Consider the following 16996-nt stretch of genomic DNA (forward strand, 5'->3'; position numbering starts at 1 on the left):
GTCACAGTGATCTCTTTTGAGCTAGCAGCCATCTAGCTCCGCTGCAACGACTTGGTGACTTCCTGTCACGTCCATGACTAGGGTAGCCTTTGACTCTACCCCCCTTTTTGCTATTATACTTCCTAAACCTCTAGAGTCAGGCCCCCTTACAAAAAAGAGGGTTCCGCCCTTATCTCTCACAGGCAGCTTTGGGAGTCAGGGGGAAGCGCTAATTCAAATCCGGCAAAGGTGAACAGAAGGAGCAGGAAAAGGGCCAGAGCCGGAGACAGAAGAGTGGAGCCTGGGAGAGTGGGAGACAGGAGGCGGGATGAGAGGTCCATACAGTTGCACTATGGAGGCTGCAGCGGAGACCCAGGAGCCTGGGAAAAGTCAGAACCTGGAGCAGGGGAATATAAAAAACAGAACGGAAGACCCAGGGAACCTGGGAGGGGAGACCCATTAAGTTGGTTGGAGAGTGATCTAGCGTATTGGGAGGAGACTGACCCAAATGGTAGGGAGAAGAATGACCCAGAGGGTTGTCAGGAGAGTGACCCAAAGGGTTGGCAGAAGAAACAACGAGAAGGCTGGCGGGAGATAAACCTGACTCTTTTTGAGTTGCTCAATGTTGCACATAGTTCAGAATAAACCTTGTGAAATTAATGAGTTGTGTTCTTTGCGGACTCTATTTGGATTTGCAACACTGGCCTCTTGTACATTAAAAACCCAATAATGTAAAAGCATTCTTCCACATTCCCAACATTCCCAGCGCCATGCTCATGCCAAAAACATTCCCTTTGACACTATAATCTAGGCAAATCCTCCTTTTTTAGAAGCCCATGTATTCCACAACAAACAGAATCACAGATGTATCACTTATCTCACTCTTACCTGGCAATGAATTTGGGAAACAATGGTACTCCAATTACGGAACACAAATTGAGCATCATCACATGCTTAATGCTTTTCATTATACATTTCTGCCTGTGACACACCATAACAATGTTATCATTTAGTTGACATCTCCCTCCATATCATCAGTGAAGACCCATGATTATCCCTATTCCTGGTCCTGCTTGCAACATTTAACATGTTTGATCATCGGCCCCCTCACCACATTCTGCACTTGCATAAACATTGTCCATAGATTACTTAATTGGTTCTCCTTATTTCTAGCTGAAAAACCTCAATTCACCAAAAAAGGACACCTCCAGATGTTCCATTCTCCTATTATTCTGTGAATTCTCCCTGGTTTTAGGGTCTCTCTCAATGACATTGAACCTCTACATGGAATGCATGGAGTTGTTGGCAAGATCACCATTCCTTCCTTTTTCCTCGCTCTGCCCGTCCTCGCAATCTTGGCATTCACTTCGACTCCTCCCTTTCCTTCACCCACCATACCTCTCTCACTTACCGTGCATGTCGCTACCACCTTTTCAATATCCGCAAAGTACGTTCCTCTCTAACCTTCCATGCCACTAAACTTTTAATATCCTCCCTTCTCTTCTCTCGTCTTTTCTATTGTTCCTCTCTCCTCTTCGGACTCCCTGCTTCTCATCTTGCCCCCCTATAATCCCTCTACAACTCTGCCATTCGCACCATCTGTCTACGCTCACCTCATGACTCCATCTCCTCCTCACTCTCACAGCTTGGCTGGCTTTCCTTTCATTCCCAACTCAAATTCCATTTCCTCTGTCTCGTCTTTAAATCTCTCCATGAACTTGCTCCCCCTTATCTCTCCTCTCTCATCTCATTCTACACTCCCTCCCGTTCCCTCAGATCTGCAGATCACTTCCTTGTCCTTGTTCCCCCGTCCCCATGTGCCTCCTCGTTTTCGCTCCTTTCAGCTCCTTGCTCCCCTCCACTGGAACTCCCTTCCCCTCTCTATCCGCTCCATCCCCACCTATTCCTCCTATTGTCTCTCTTTAAAATCTCTCCTACTCCACTCCCCTCCCTGATACTCTGATCCTCCTCCGCCCTTCCCTCCTCCCCACCTGTCTTTTATCCTCCTCATCTTGCCTGTCTATCCCTACCTTGTCTCCTCTTATGTCCCCTCTCCCTCCCTCTCTCGCCTTCACCTTATCTCACTTCCTGTTCCCCACTCCATTCCCCTCTCCACCCCTTTTTCTCTCATTTATCTCTGCTGGCAAATTGTTCTAGTTGCTGTATTGATGGTTTGACTCATATCTTGTATTTGCTTCTGCTGTTATTGTATTCTTGTTGTTATAATGTACAGCGCTTTGGCGTAAAGCGCTATATAAATAAAATAATCATAAACATAAACATTCCTCAATGTGTCGATGACAAACCTCTTTACCGTAAAGTGAATGGCATCCCAATTTTGAGGTCCTGCTTCAACCTTAACACTAATGTAGATGGCAGCCACTTATTTGAAGCTGAATCCAAATAAAACCCAACTAAAATAGATGTCATCTTGCATTCTGGTGAAAAAGAGATCCAGTCCTGGCTTTCTGACATGTCTCTGGATTAATTATTAAAATCATATATACAATGTGAGGCTAAAGACCTTAAAATGTAGAATCCTTAATTGGTTGCCCTTACACCAATTGGCATGCACAAGGATCTTAAAAATAACAATTTAGGTGTTGCATTTTTGTTTTGATTCAGTTGCGCTTTGAGACAGCATACTCTTTTTCTGTGTAAACAATGTGTTACAGGAAGGCTGAACATGTTTTAAAATAGGCAAACATCATTCTAACTGTCTTTCAGTGATGCAAAATCATTCTCCATAATTGACTCTGAGGTTGGACCACAGGTTTCTACCTTCCATGGTGTTCATGACTTCTTCTCCAAGATGTAACACTGGCAAAATGGTGGCCCAACAATCCTTTTCATGTAACTATGAAGACCATGTTCTGATTCAGAGGCAACATTTAGGTAGCCCTCTGAAACTGCCTCCATCTGGACCTAGAGTTGAGCAGTCAGTCTAGACCAGTGGTCTTCAAACTGTGGGGCTGTCCCCCCTAGGTGGGCTAAAAAGAATGGCGTGAAGCTCTGTAAACGGCCATAATGCAATCTTAGGCCCAACTCATTCTCACAGAACAGAATAACCCTCACAGTCCATGTGCTATGAATGTCTCTAAGCACCAGTGAATGGGAGGGTAGACCACCCTATCAATATCCAACTGTTCAGTCTAGCAATGTTTATCTGAGGAAGAGTTGGAGGAAGGTGTTGTTGGGTGATTGGTGAGCTAGAGGCATATTGGGAGGATAGTTTAAGGATACTTGGAACAAGAGAGAGTGAGGGGGTTTGAGTAGCTGATACCATCTGGAGAAAGGGAGTATTGAGGTTGAAAAGAGAGAAGTGAGAGGTTGGAGGAAGATTGGTGTGGCACCATCTCGATGGAGACCATACTGAGGAGGTGGAAGGACAGGAACGACCATCCAGTGAAGGGGATATACATTTACAGCACCTAGATAGTGGGAGGAGAGCTGGTGACCCAACTAGTCAGAGAGCCCGGGGCGGACCAGGGGCGTCTTGAAAGGTGGGAGGAGGCACAAGATGGGGCCCTCACTGATGGTAAAGTAGGTTTCATCAGGAGTATCCAGAAAGGAATGTTTCCAGGGACTGACACCCTAGACAAGAGAGGTAGTCAAGGGAGCCATTATTGCCCTTGAACAGTCTAACCTGGAGAGAACATACCCCTGCTGACTAAGACCTATGTTGGCCCAGCCAAGCAAAGATGCCTAGAGTCTTTGAATAAGCTGTGATATACTAGTCATGAATGCAGGAGAAGAGACAATGTTTTGGGATCCCCACAAGCCCAAAGACCAGGGCCATTTAATGGAGTGTGGATTAGCGCGAAAACAGCCCAAATCCAGAAATGTGTCAGATGTTCCTTTGTTCTTTATGATTGAGACATCTTGCCCTTTTTATTTTTGAACCCTTCAGAGAGGCTCTGCCACATCACATTTGAGTTCTCTTTGTTTCTTGCTTATAAGAGTACTGAAGAGGCCTGAATGAATATTACCCCTGTGCTGAATAGACGCATCCTTTTAGTTATTCACGTCATCATCTGCCTATAGAGACACCCTCCCTATACTGCTACCTGAAAAACCATGGGCCTCATTACAAGGTTGCCGGCCCGGAAACAACGGTACCGGTAAGCTTGCCGGTCCCGTTGTTTCCGGACCAGCAAACTACGAGTTCTGCGGGTGGGTGTCTTCCCGCCCGCCAGGTTTGACCTGGCGGGCGAAACGGCACCCGCTTGCAGACCATGTCGGATACACTGTAACCGTTCATGAATGGTGCCGGTGCATTCCGACCCCCCCATTCCCATTGAGTCCAAAGGGACTTAAATGGGGATGGGGACTAATATTTTCCAGCGCCCGGGAATGGGCAATTACCGGGTCCGCCAGGGTTGTAATGCCCCAGTAATTGGCCATTCGCAGACGGCGGAAAAAAAATGACTCCGGCGGCAGCTGTGCCGGTTTTACTGGCACGGCTACCGCCAGAGTCATAATGAGGCCCCATATCTTTTTGTTATTTCATTAATAAAACTCCTGAGGCACTTGTCTTGTTTCCCTCCCTTGCTCACTTTGTGACATAGTAAAACATAGTAAAAAAAAATAGCAAGTAAGAACCTAAAGAAATAATGATTTTGTCTATTTTTAAGGAATGGGTTGCCCCCATGACCATTACCCATTTCTTCATGGAACTTGTGGGGAAGCTTTCATGTTTTTTTAACAAGATGTGTCAGGCAAGAACTTTGCATGCGGAGGCTGGTTCACTAACAAATACAAACACGTCAAGCAGACCATGCTCACTGTATGAAGAGAAAGGGGGCCATCCAGGCTTGACATCATACATGCAAGGTCTAACTACAAAGCAACCGTAAAGAAAAGAAAACTGGATTTGGATCCTGTAGCATGGCAGGCCCTTGTTGAAGCTGCCCATAACAAGAAACACGTTTTGGGAGTTTGTGGCCACAGGCCCGCTCTACAAAAGGTCGTTAAATGGACGATAGAAGAGAGAGCCTGGGTCGAACATTATTACAAACTTTATCAAAGGCCAATTGAAAACTTTGAAATAGTCTGATACTCCCTTTGGAGGAAGTTAGCCTTGCAATCTTTAAGCAAGCTCACAATCGAACGTCTGGTCCGGATGTGGTTCCCGCTGATCTTTTTCAAGATATGGTAAGTGTGGGCTCCTTTACTAACAGTCTGTTTTAATAAAATTGTAAAAACTAATGTGATACCTGATTCATGGAAAGATGCCTTCATTTTCCCCATTTTCATAAAAAGAAATCGGGCAACTGCCCTTTCATAAAGGTCCATCTCCCCTCTGGATACCACCTTTAAAACCTTTGGCAGGGTGGTTCTGACAATGCTTGAGGAATGGATGGAGGCAAATAGCATACTCACTAATGCACATTAGGGCTTTAGACCCAGAGTGGGAATGGCGTAGTGTTTGTTGGTGGCCAATTCTATGTTTGTTAAAAGGGAGCCCATATATTGATCCTTCACCGACTTGAGCACTGTCTTTGATGAGCTCAATCAGGGTAAACTTTAGAGGGTTCTCAGTTCCATGGTCTGCATGTTGGGTTTACTATCAATACTGCAGTCTGTTCATATGCACAAAAGGGCATGTGTAAGATCTGGAGATAAGCGCCAGTGTACTCCTTTTTTTGACGTAACCTTTGGAGTTTGACAAGGCTGCGTCTTGGCCTCAGTCTTGTTTACCCTTTATATTAATGGCACGGAGAAGGTGCTTGTGGAGACCAAGCCCGATTACCCAAGGCTGGGTTGTAGGGTTTTCCCTATTTTGTCATACACAGATGACACTATCCTAATTGCCTGCACCCCTTTGTCCCTTGCAAAAAACAATTACAGCCTACACTCAATTTATGACTAACTTAGATTTAAAAGTAAACATCCTAAAATTGGCAGTCACGCCATCTGTGAGAGGCAAAAGTAACACAAAAATGACCAAGATGCAGGGTGAAGTCATACCAATGGTACAGGCCTTGGACTGTCTAGGAATGAGATTTTCTTCCTCTATGACTTGGAAAGCCCATGTGGAGAATCAATGTGCAGGAATGTGCCAGTTTCAGGGAGGTGTTTCCCATTGTATGTCTATGTGTCAAGGTTGTCCTTTTCATATGGTTCCAAGCCTATTCTTTGTAAACCAAGGTGGCTGCCACTAATGGAGCAACGCTTTGGGGCTGTGTGAATATTCAAGAATTACAAGTGGTCGAGAACACATTACTTAAGCGATTGTTGGGTCTTCTGTGTTCAGTGGCCAATTTCTCTGTTCACACGGAGCTGGGGATCTGCATTTTGGAGGATGATTGGTCTTCATCCCCCTCATTGCACTGGTTACGCATTTGGGCCAATCCGTGAGAACAAAGTACACATTTTATAATCAGTGAGATTGTAAAGAAGGACGATCACATGAGAATCCCATGGCTGTATTATGTTAAATCAAAATGAACATATTTCAAATGATCAGCTCTGATTGCACTGTGCACTTTGTTGACTTCCGTTCAGCAAAAATCACATACTGAGAAGGCCAGAAGTTATGTGAAGGAACAATGGGAGAGTAAGGAGTTGTCTATTACTGCAAATAGGGAACATGCTATTTATACCCATGTAGATTATTGAATTCTGAGTTATCAGCCGTCAGACTGGTGGCTGATTACTAGAGCCTGTTTTGACTGCATGGGCTTGAATGCGAACACAGCTAAATGGCAAGTCCCCGCGGCGGCGACAAATGTTGACCCGGGAGATCTCTTGCACTTCTTTGTTTGCCAGGCATACTCGCACATCAGGTCAAGGACGACTATGCCGGTTTTGAGGCAGTCTTCGTTAGCACGATGTGGAACTGCGATGTATTTCCGATTGGCAGCTGATTCTTGTTACATGGCATGGGCCTTATTGCAATTTTTAAAGGGGCCACTGAAAGTAAGAAAACTGTCAGTAAATGCTTTATTATGAATTTAAAATATGAGTATTTTTACTAATAATTAGATCTTGTATTTTCTGTCTAGTGATGCTTTGTTGTTAAATGGATTTTACTGATGAAAAGTTTATATCTATGCTTGTATGTTTATGGATAAGTGTATCCAAATAAACAATTTTACAATAGAATTATTTGAAATATGACACTGTGTTCCAGACTACACTGGCGGCTGTGAGGGCATTAGTGGTGCCTCGTGACAAAGGGGCTGAGCAACTGTTTCATCCATGTACCAACACAACCGCTGAAAGTTCTGAGGATTAATACAGAACTCGTCAACCAAGCATACTTCTTAGAATGCCATTTGCCATAGTCAATACCAGGGATGTCATTTCACCAAAATGCCAGGGCTAGAAGAAGTGACATCACACGACCCTTGACCTCTGATGACATCACAGGAAGTGATGTCATTTGACTCAACCCTGAAATGACCTCACGGGAAGCGATGGAACACAACCTTTCACCCCCTGACAAAACAGGAAGGGGCATCATATAGCATTGGTCCTAAATACACTATAAAAATATGGTTACAATATCACTAATGTGATATACATTTCATGCAAGAATGGATCACCATATGTATCGTTAATTTCAGTGTGTATAGGCCAGTATTACCAAATTGATGGAAGCAGACGTCCATGGCCAAATGATAATGATGTGTTTTTATGAAGCACTTACGCTTAAGCGCTTTATATAGAACAAATATACATACACAATCACTCAACCTGTGTTGGTACTAATTTATTAACCTCAGAAGGATGAAAGGATAACTTGAGGTGTTTAAGAACAGACTAAATCAGTGACGCACCCCTGAAGTGTGCCTGAAATAAACCTTTAATGAGTCTAGCAATTATTATATAGAATTCCAGAAAGACAAGTTATTGGTTTTTTCATATTCTTTCTTATTTAGGGTCACTGCTCAAAGAGTTACACTTGCGGAACCCCCTGTTTTTTTTTTTAAGAGGCCTGAACAAGAATGCCAGCCACTCCAAAAACATAGAGCCACATGGCGCCGTCCACAAACCAGGAGTTTCAATCTAAATATATATATATTTTTTTAGGGGTCGCAAGGGAGAACACATGGGTAGCAAGGGAGACCTCAGGGGTCGCACTTGCGACCCCTGGTGACACCCAAATGATGTCCCTGGTCAATACGTATGACAAATTCATTACGACAACTTAATACAAAATAACTTTTAGACACATTTTAAAGTTACCGGTAGGCCGAATTACAAGCATGCCTGGCAATCAACCTGAGGGATTAACACGGTAAGTAAATAAAAGGGGCACGAGGGAAGAGAGAGTGGGACAAATTGGCAGGAAAATGTTTAGGGCCCGTGTTGGTGACGTTAGAGGACATGGGGAATCAGACAGAACGAGAAGTTGAATTAATGGGGGAGCACTCATAAATAAGGGTGTCCAGGGTGTTTAGACTTATTCAAAAAAGCCAAGCAAAATGGGGATAAGTAGGAAATGAAGAGTCATTTGAAATACATCACAGACATTTGGCAAACCCAATTTGTCATGAACGTAAATTTAAACATCATTTGTCGAATTATTATCGACCTAAAAGCATAATAAAAAAAGCCAGATATTAGGCACAAACGCTATAATGAGGGAGAGGGAAAAGAGCCACATTTCAAGCCCTGGCCAAGGGATTTGGCTACAATGAGCATGAAGTGGCTCCAGCTCACCCATGCAATTCAAGCAAGGAACATCCTAGTAACAAAACACGTTAACACAAAGGGAAATAACAAAATACATGGGTAGAAACAAATGAAATAGTACAAACAAATAATATTGTGTCTATGTTTTCCCAGCAACTACAGGTTGCTCATGTGATGCACCCATCACGTCCTGGGGTCTATTTGAACGTTGCGTAAACCCTCTGCACTCTTCACAGGGTCTTTGAACGACCACAAAGATCCTTATCTAGAGATCGATTGAATGAAGTAAAAATGCAAATAAGGAATCGTCGAACATTTGCGGCAGTTCAGCATAACTCTACTGAAATAGAAATTCCGTAAAGTTTGTGTTCATTTCTCGTCTACTTTTCTTACTGAAATCCGCTGACTCCTAAATGAGGGCCATGGTCAGTTTGATGTGTGGGTGTTAAGCATGTTGCAATAGATCTCTGATAATATGGGTTCCTTGGTTAGTGTTGGCTTTTTAGTAATATTGAAGGCATTTCAAGGTTTGGCTCCATGAATTGGGAGTACTAGAAGGTTATTAAACAATCACTGTAAGCCTAATTTTGATTGGACCAGGGCTCTGTATTGGGGTGGAGAGGCAGGGACTAGTGTGCATACAGTGTCGGAGCTTTGAACATCCTGTACCAGCCTATTTTATCCATTCTTTATAGTCCTTAGAGCCAGGGATTAGGAAAAACAATGAACGGAATCTGTTTTTTTTTGCACAGCACCTGTTATTCCTGTCCTAGGTTTTAAGTAAGAGGAGGGCTGGGTGCCTGATGCCACCTGAGGTGGAAAGCAATTAGTTCCTTCTTGCATAACTATCATGAAATACAGTCCAGATAAATTATGCTCATCTGTACTTGCCCGCTCTAAAGAGTGCCGACCCGAGGGAGAGGGAAGGCTCCCTTATGGCACCATTCTTGTAGTATGCTTTTCACAACAGTAAAGAGTAAAGTGTAGAGGAATTATTGCTGCTCATCACTACTGTTGTAAAAATAAGTAAGGATAGAACATCGGTGCCTAAGGGCACTGAAGATACACTCTTGCATTGGTGCTCAAACTGACCCCATATGTTTTCATAATTTATAAAAAGAACCTTTGATGCGAGCTGCATGGGGGTTCTGCATTTTAAGCATCAGCCCTGCCTCTTTAAAAGGAGATAGGGATGCTGAATCTTCTTGCCATGATAGTCAAAGGAGTAGTGTGGCTGGAGCCGATACACCCCACACCATCTGTGTATCACTTTGGAGGTCCACCAAAATAAATAAGTGAAAATGTGATACTGTATGGGTGCAATACCTTAGCAGCACTCTAGGCCAAAATGCTGCCCCTCTGTAAAATAACTTTACAGGTTAGTTGTAGCTGTGTCCAGGCTGCAGTGGAAGTCTCTTCCACATTTATTAGCACCCAGGGCAGGAGGAGCAGCCAATCAGGTTCCATGGATCACAGGCTGAAACTGCTAATCTCAGCCCGCGTTCCATGGAACCTGAAGGCTGCTTCTCCCTACCACACCACCATCTTCCTCCCACCCTGCCATATATTTAATTGTTTCTGTTGCCCCCACCCTTCTGCCACATTTACCTCTTTTCTTCGGCAGCAGCAGCACAATCTTCCACCGCCATCATGCTTCTGTTGCCGCTCTGTGGCCGATATGGAAATGGAAGAGGGGAACTTTATGAAGTCCTGCCTTCTAGATCCATGGTGGCCATCTTGTGCCGGTATTTTCATTCAATGAATGGGATGCCACGCGTGTCCCATTTAGTTGAATGAAAATACATTTTTCATAACACCACAGGTTTCTAGATTGGAAACCTGAGTTGCTAATAGCCTTAAGACCTTGTCCGGAGGGCCGGATGGGGTCTTATCGCCCGTTGGCCCTTGCTTTGCTCAGCCTTTAACTCAGGCCCCGTGCTGGTAACATCCCGATCAAGCCCGCCGGATCAGGTCTTAAGACTATATTATTGTACAAAATATTAAATAGATATTTAGCCAAAAGGATGTGACCTTCTACATTTGGGAATTAGCAATACAACTAACAAGTGACATAAAATATCCTTTATCTGATTCCTTTATAGGGGAGATTGAATACAAAGGTTGTCAAAGACGGATATCGAGGAGTTGATGCTCTCAATTACAACAGTGTCCAAGTGTTTGGACTATCCTCAAGGCCTAATGCTGTTGCTGTGAATGGAAGTCAGATGCCCAGCAGTGATATAGACTACCAAGAGAATGGGGTAAGTGCTGGGAAATGTGACCGTCATGGGCAAAACTGCTTTCTGGGATCAATGCAAAATAAACTCTGTGCTCCTCTATAACTTTATGATATAAAATAAGGCAAACACCCATGCAGTATATAAATATCCCTTCCCACTGCCTTGCCCACAATGACTGCTTGTGCCCCGTCGAAGTCCTCGCTCAATGTCTCCCTGGTAGAGCAGTATCAATTAGTGCTCCCTGGTAGGTGAAATTTGCCTCCATTTCTCCACCTTTCCATACCGCCCTCCCTTTCCAGCTCTTATTCTCTTCTTTTCATCTTATATTCTTACTTCATCTTCCTTTCCTTGTCTCACACTTCCCCTCTTTCACCATCACTTTCTCCATCTCTACACCTGCATTTATGTTGCTCCCATTCGTGCTTGACTTTCTCCCTTTCTCCATCTCTCTCACATACCCATGGTCAGCTCTAAGTTTTGCCGGGCCATGGGCAGAAAAAGCTTTGTGGCCCCCCTACTTTATGTATAACATAACCGGAAAAGAGTCTTTGATACGCAAGGGCACTATGGGAACTAACATTAAAAGAAGTTGCTGAAGCAAGAAATAAATAAACTTTCTGAGGTACAATAGATGAATGGCCACTGTTATTATTATATATGGGGCAATATCATAAGTGAGGTTTTTTGAAGTAGCACTGATTTCAATTTGGCAGATCAGGCATAGTGATATCAAATCATTTACCAATAGGAAAACACTTTGCTTAAGTGGCAAAGTCAGGATTAATGACACTCGGCAAATCAGGCATTCAAACACATCTTCTCAGCTGTAATTGGTAGAAATATTGTGTTCGGAAGACCTTTTGCACTTCGATTTGGAAATACCATCAGACCTTGGAATGCAGTGAATATATTTGGCCATATTTTCTAAAGTAACGGAGAAGCTACAGATAAGGATTATTTTGGCTCTCAAAATCAATTAGTCTGCATGTTTTTTTTTAAAATAAGGCGAGCTACATAACTAACAAATGTCCCCTGCTGTGACCAAAGGTTCTAAGAACTTCCGGCCAGGGATTGGGACTGGGGTAGAAAGTTCAAAGTCTCTGCATTGCAGGATTGCCTTATAATGCAAATGAAGTAGACCCTATTTACTGGGGAGGTATTGAGATAGTGAGAGTAAGCAATTATGAAGAACTTTAAATCTTAACCTAATCAGCACAGGGCCAGACCGGGGAATCAACCAATCCCCCTACACCTATACTTGGCACATAATAATCCACTTACCCTCTCTTCCCTTACCCTCCTTCCCTCCATATTCGGCTTTCAAAAGTACTCTATTTTATATTAGTACCCAGCGAGGTGGGTGTGGTGGCCCCCCAGCCAATGGGGAAGCTCAGAACTCAGGCGTTACCAGATGTAATCCCGCCACCCTGAGCCTCCTCAGGGCTGGAGGCTGCCATCTCCCCCGCCAGGGAATGAGGTAAGTGCTTCTCCCACTCTACTTTCCTCTCGCCCCGCCACCACCCCTTCTCTACATTTCCCTACCCTCCTTCCCACCACACCTCCCTTTCCTTGGTGGCCATTTTGTTTGTTTACTTTTTTTTATTGTTTTCAGTGGCTGCCACAGAAAGGGAAAACAGACTTCATTTTCTCTTCCCCAGCGGCCCATTCGTTAACTTTTTTTTCCTGCTCTGAAAAGCTGGAGCATTTCAGAAAAGAAAAAAATGCTTTTAGTACCCCGGTCTTACGGGGCGGGGTACTAATAGCAATAAACTCCTTGCAGGGGGGCATTACAATTTTGGGTAATGTCCTGGGGTCTTCATTACTATGGGCCCTAGAGCATTACCTGAAGTGGCAGTTGCCCTGCTGCTCTGGGCTTATTGCTTAAGAGATGACTTGAAAAGTACACAAATCATAATAAACCACTCAGACACATTTATAAATCCTTAGAGAAACATGTGAAAAAAAAGATCAAGTAACGTGTTCTTTTCCCCCATCTTGAAGGGAAGACTACAAATGCCAGAATACATTCAGCAAGTGGTTAAACAACAGTCCTGTAGGTTTTGTAAGTGTACTTTAGAGACTTGGACTCACCACGAAATGGCCTCATTATGAAGTTGGTGGTGTAGGGAAAAAGTGGCATTAATTCCATTACCGCCACATTTCCCGCACGGCCAAATTACATATTTGGCGGATTTACCTCCAGCAGCATTATCGAGTGGTAATTCCACTGATTCTCGGAGGAAAAGTAGAGGATTTACCTCCAGCATCAAGCGGGAGGTAAATCCTCCAATTTTCCACCCAATATTGGCAGAATTACCAATCAGTAAGTACTATGGACTCCATAAATGGGGATTAGCACTGCCATACCAAAAATTGTAATCCCGTGGTAAACCCACAGTACCAAGAGGTGGTAACGGTCATATTGGCCGCAATACTGGCAAACTCGTAATGAGGCCCAATTAGTGAGAAGGTAACCTGAGTGTTTTTCATTACCTGACAGAGACATCTTTTATAAATGATGCAGAGGTAAATGTGGCATTAAACAGAATGCTTTTTGGTGGACAAATAAGAACTCATGAAAGTAAGACAGATAGTTCAGCACTTGTTTGTATGATGTACTTTAATTGCCTTGAAAGAAAGTATAGATCTAAACAGCCAACTGGTGATTTGTGCTTTCTGAATACAAATTCCCCTTTTCCAGTTCTTAACATAGAAAGATTAAGACCGCCTTTTTGTCCAAAGCAACAGTTGCTTAAAAACGAACCATTGTTTATAAATAGGTTCCACTTTAAGTGCTCCAGCATGACAAAGAGAGTGCTAAGACGTATTTGTGGGGACACTGGGTCCTGCTATGCAACTTCTTTCTGGCTGCTCCAGAGGTGGGGTGGGGAGGAGGAAGGTATTTTTCTCTAGATCTTCAGATAGGGTTGGGATGTGAAACAGTACAGCCTCGCAGGAAACGCAGACAAAACAGCTCCGTGCCTTGGAGTCGTGCAATGTCTTTAAAATTAAAATTGTATCACTAGGCACACTGTTCAATACAAGAGGCAGCTGGTGCCTGTGGGGCCCCAACAAGCATGTGGCCCTGGGCGATGGAACAGACTGCCCATGCCCAGGACCGACCCTGCTCATACCCACACTCCCCTACTTCACTCTTTATATGTATCTATCAATTGCTAATTTTTTAGTTTAGGCTATTAACTGTCGCTTGCGACACCTATAAGCCAAAACTGTTGCATTGGAGCACAGATAGGGAGGAACAGTGGTGGGCTGGGAACCAAAAAAGGCCCTGCCTGCAATGACATATGAGTAGGGACACAGAGCCTGTAGGTGTTGTTTGGTTATGTGTCCACCCATTGCCTGCTATGGACATGCCCACCCATTCCTGCCTCTGCCCGCCCAAAACACCCCTTCATGGGAATTCTTTGAGCTTGCTTTATTCAAGCCTTTCCATCAGACTCTACATTCAAAGTGGCTGCCAGTGATTGTTCAAAGCAGTCTTCTGAGAGTTAATGACTTAATTGGAGTTGTAAACACGCTGTCTTACCAGGCCTGCCTTCAGCCTCTCGATTTCTAAGCATGCTGCGTGTCATTCACTGAAATCCTGTTAAAAACAAGCATTGGGAAAGTCACTGAAGTCGTGTTTAAAACCAGCATTGGCAAAGCCAAGATTTTTTGACTTGTGCATACATTTTAAGCTTTTGTCAGGCACTGCTATTTATCGTGCAGGAGACTGGCGCATGTCATAAATGTAGTGTAATAAGGCACACGAGTTTATGTTTAAGTAAAGCTATGTAGCACCCTTTGCAAATCTGCTACTTGGCACTAGCAGCTTGAGGGGACAATAAATGGTGTTTATGTAACTTATGGGGTTTGTACTAGTAGCTTTGGGGGTTCTGCAGCAACATGCGGATGAATGTTAAACTGTCACTTCGAACAGTGGGGTGTTGTTATGTTACTGGGGCTTGCTATAGCGCAGAGTTGGATATTTACATTGTGTCTTTGGTGGAACATTCAGGGCAAATATTTGTATTTTAAAGAGGAGACAAGTCTGGAGTGAGAGCCTGTGGAGCTGAACATCCCAATGGAGACTAGTGCTGGGTTACACTTGCTTGTTATTATCTGGTTCCTGTTTGTTTTGCACTGCATTTGCCCAGGGACGTCATTTCAGCAAAATGCCTGGGGTAGCGGAAGTGACATCACACGACCCTTGACCTCTGATGACATCACATGACATGATGTCATTTGACACCAAGCGAAGTGACATCACGGGAAGTGATGGAACCCGACCTTTCACCCCTCGACAAAACAGGAAGTGGCATACCATAGCATTGTTTCTAAGTACATAATGAACAATATGATTATGATATCACTGTAAAGTGATATGCAGTTCATACAGGAATAGATCACCATATGTATCATTAATATCAGTGCGTATAGGCCCTAATTCCAAATCACTGTGAATGCAAACAGATGTCAAAGGCCAAACGATAATGATGTGTTATTATATAGCACTTAGGCGCTTCATATAGAACAAATACGCATACAATATCACCCAACCTGTGTTGGTACTCATTTATCAACCTCAGCAGGATGAAAGGCTGAGTTGACCTTGCTGAGAGTTGAACCTGAAACATGCAGATCACACACACATTGCAGCAGCCAGCGCTCAACCCACTGAGCTATTATACCAGATATACACAAAACCAGCAACTCCAAAAACTAAGAGCCACATACAACTGGCCAAAGCCCATGATCCTCAATCTAAAAAAATATAATAAAAAAAGAAATAAAAATATTTTTTTCTTTTTTTAGGGGTAGCAAGGGAGACCACAGGGGTATCAAGGGAGACCTCAGGGGTCGCCTGCGACCCCTGGCGATCCCTAAGTGTCGTCCATGAATTTGCTGTCTGCACATATTGTGAGCGGTCAGAAATGCGAGACAGACTCAAAGGTACAGTTTTCTCAAAGTTTGCCAATTATTAAATGGGTGAGATAAATGCCTATCGTCCCTTATCCTAACGAGGATGTCCCTAACTAGCAAGGTAAACTAAAGAAAGAAGACCTAGTGTCCAAAAAGTCTTTGACCCTTACACTAAAAGATACAACAAAAACAAACATGGAATGTTTGGCTATCTTCAGTGTCACAAAACAGAATGAAAGTTCAAAGTTCTAGGTTTGATCAAGTACTGCTTGTGATCAGGGTTGAATTCCCTTCCTCTGGTTCAATTCAGCAATATCCTTGATAAAGTTCAGATTCAACCAAGTTTGATTCAGTTCAATACAAAATGTCTTTTCTTACAACTGCGCCCTTACACTGAATGATTCAAATGTCTCTTTCACAAACTCTTGTTCAAAAACCAAACACGTGTTCTCCTTTACAGTATCCTTCTTGATGAGGTAACAGGTCTCTTCCACAAAACACAAGTTCATGAACCAAGGCAATTGTTGTCTTTAAAGTGTAAGGCAATTCTTAGCACATCATACTTTTTCTTCAGTTGAAATACCTTTGCCAGAATAGCACAATAACTGCCTTTGGTGATGTAATAACTTTTTTCCACAACACCTTTTCGTTACAACAACACTTCTTCAAAAATACCATCTTTGTTCCTGGTATACCCGCCTGCCAGGATTAACTACTAATGATCACTTTCCTGGTTCACTCTCCTGCCAGGAAGATAAACTCCCTCAACTACAAGTAATTTCATTGACAATACCTGTGCCAGATGACTCCCCAACAGTATCCCTTGTAAAGAAAGCTGCACACTGGTAGCTTCCTTTTATAGTCTCTGGATTGTTGACAATGTGGGTTACAGTTTCCACTAAACTGGTGTCCTGAAAGAGAAGCATTGCACCTGGGTTGCCTTCTAATATCTTCTTTATCACAACCTCTTGGCTGTTGGCAATGCAGGTTACAGGTTTCCCCAGATAGGTGTCCCTTGAAAGGGGAATTGCAGCCTTGCTGCCTCTGTGCTTTATATGTTTGGTATTTAAATCTATTGGGCATGGCCCAATGTCCAGTTCGGAGTGCCCCAGGGTCACCTTTTATATTGGGCCAACTGACAGGTCTTCTGTGGTCTCTGTTGCTTCTTAGGCAGGCCTTCTGTGTTCTGCTTCCTCTGCTGCCAGTGCAGC

At 43.5% G+C, this 16996-nt stretch overlaps 1 protein-coding gene across 1 annotated transcript in view; it reads left to right on the forward strand.

Annotated features, from left to right (window-relative positions):
• LOC138513998 (lysosomal alpha-glucosidase-like) overlaps positions 1-16996 on the forward strand; it is a 1078298-nt gene that overhangs the window by 906486 nt on the left and 154816 nt on the right. Inside the window, exon 22 of the mRNA XM_069629222.1 lies at positions 10725-10883. Coding sequence (XP_069485323.1) covers positions 10725-10883 — 159 coding nt within the window. The remainder of the gene's footprint in view (positions 1-10724; positions 10884-16996) is intronic.

The sequence above is a fragment of the Ambystoma mexicanum genome, chromosome 12 (genome assembly GCF_040938575.1).
Source record: "Ambystoma mexicanum isolate Mex_15411 chromosome 12, UKY_AmexF1_1, whole genome shotgun sequence".
Classification (NCBI taxonomy): domain Eukaryota; kingdom Metazoa; phylum Chordata; class Amphibia; order Caudata; family Ambystomatidae; genus Ambystoma; species Ambystoma mexicanum.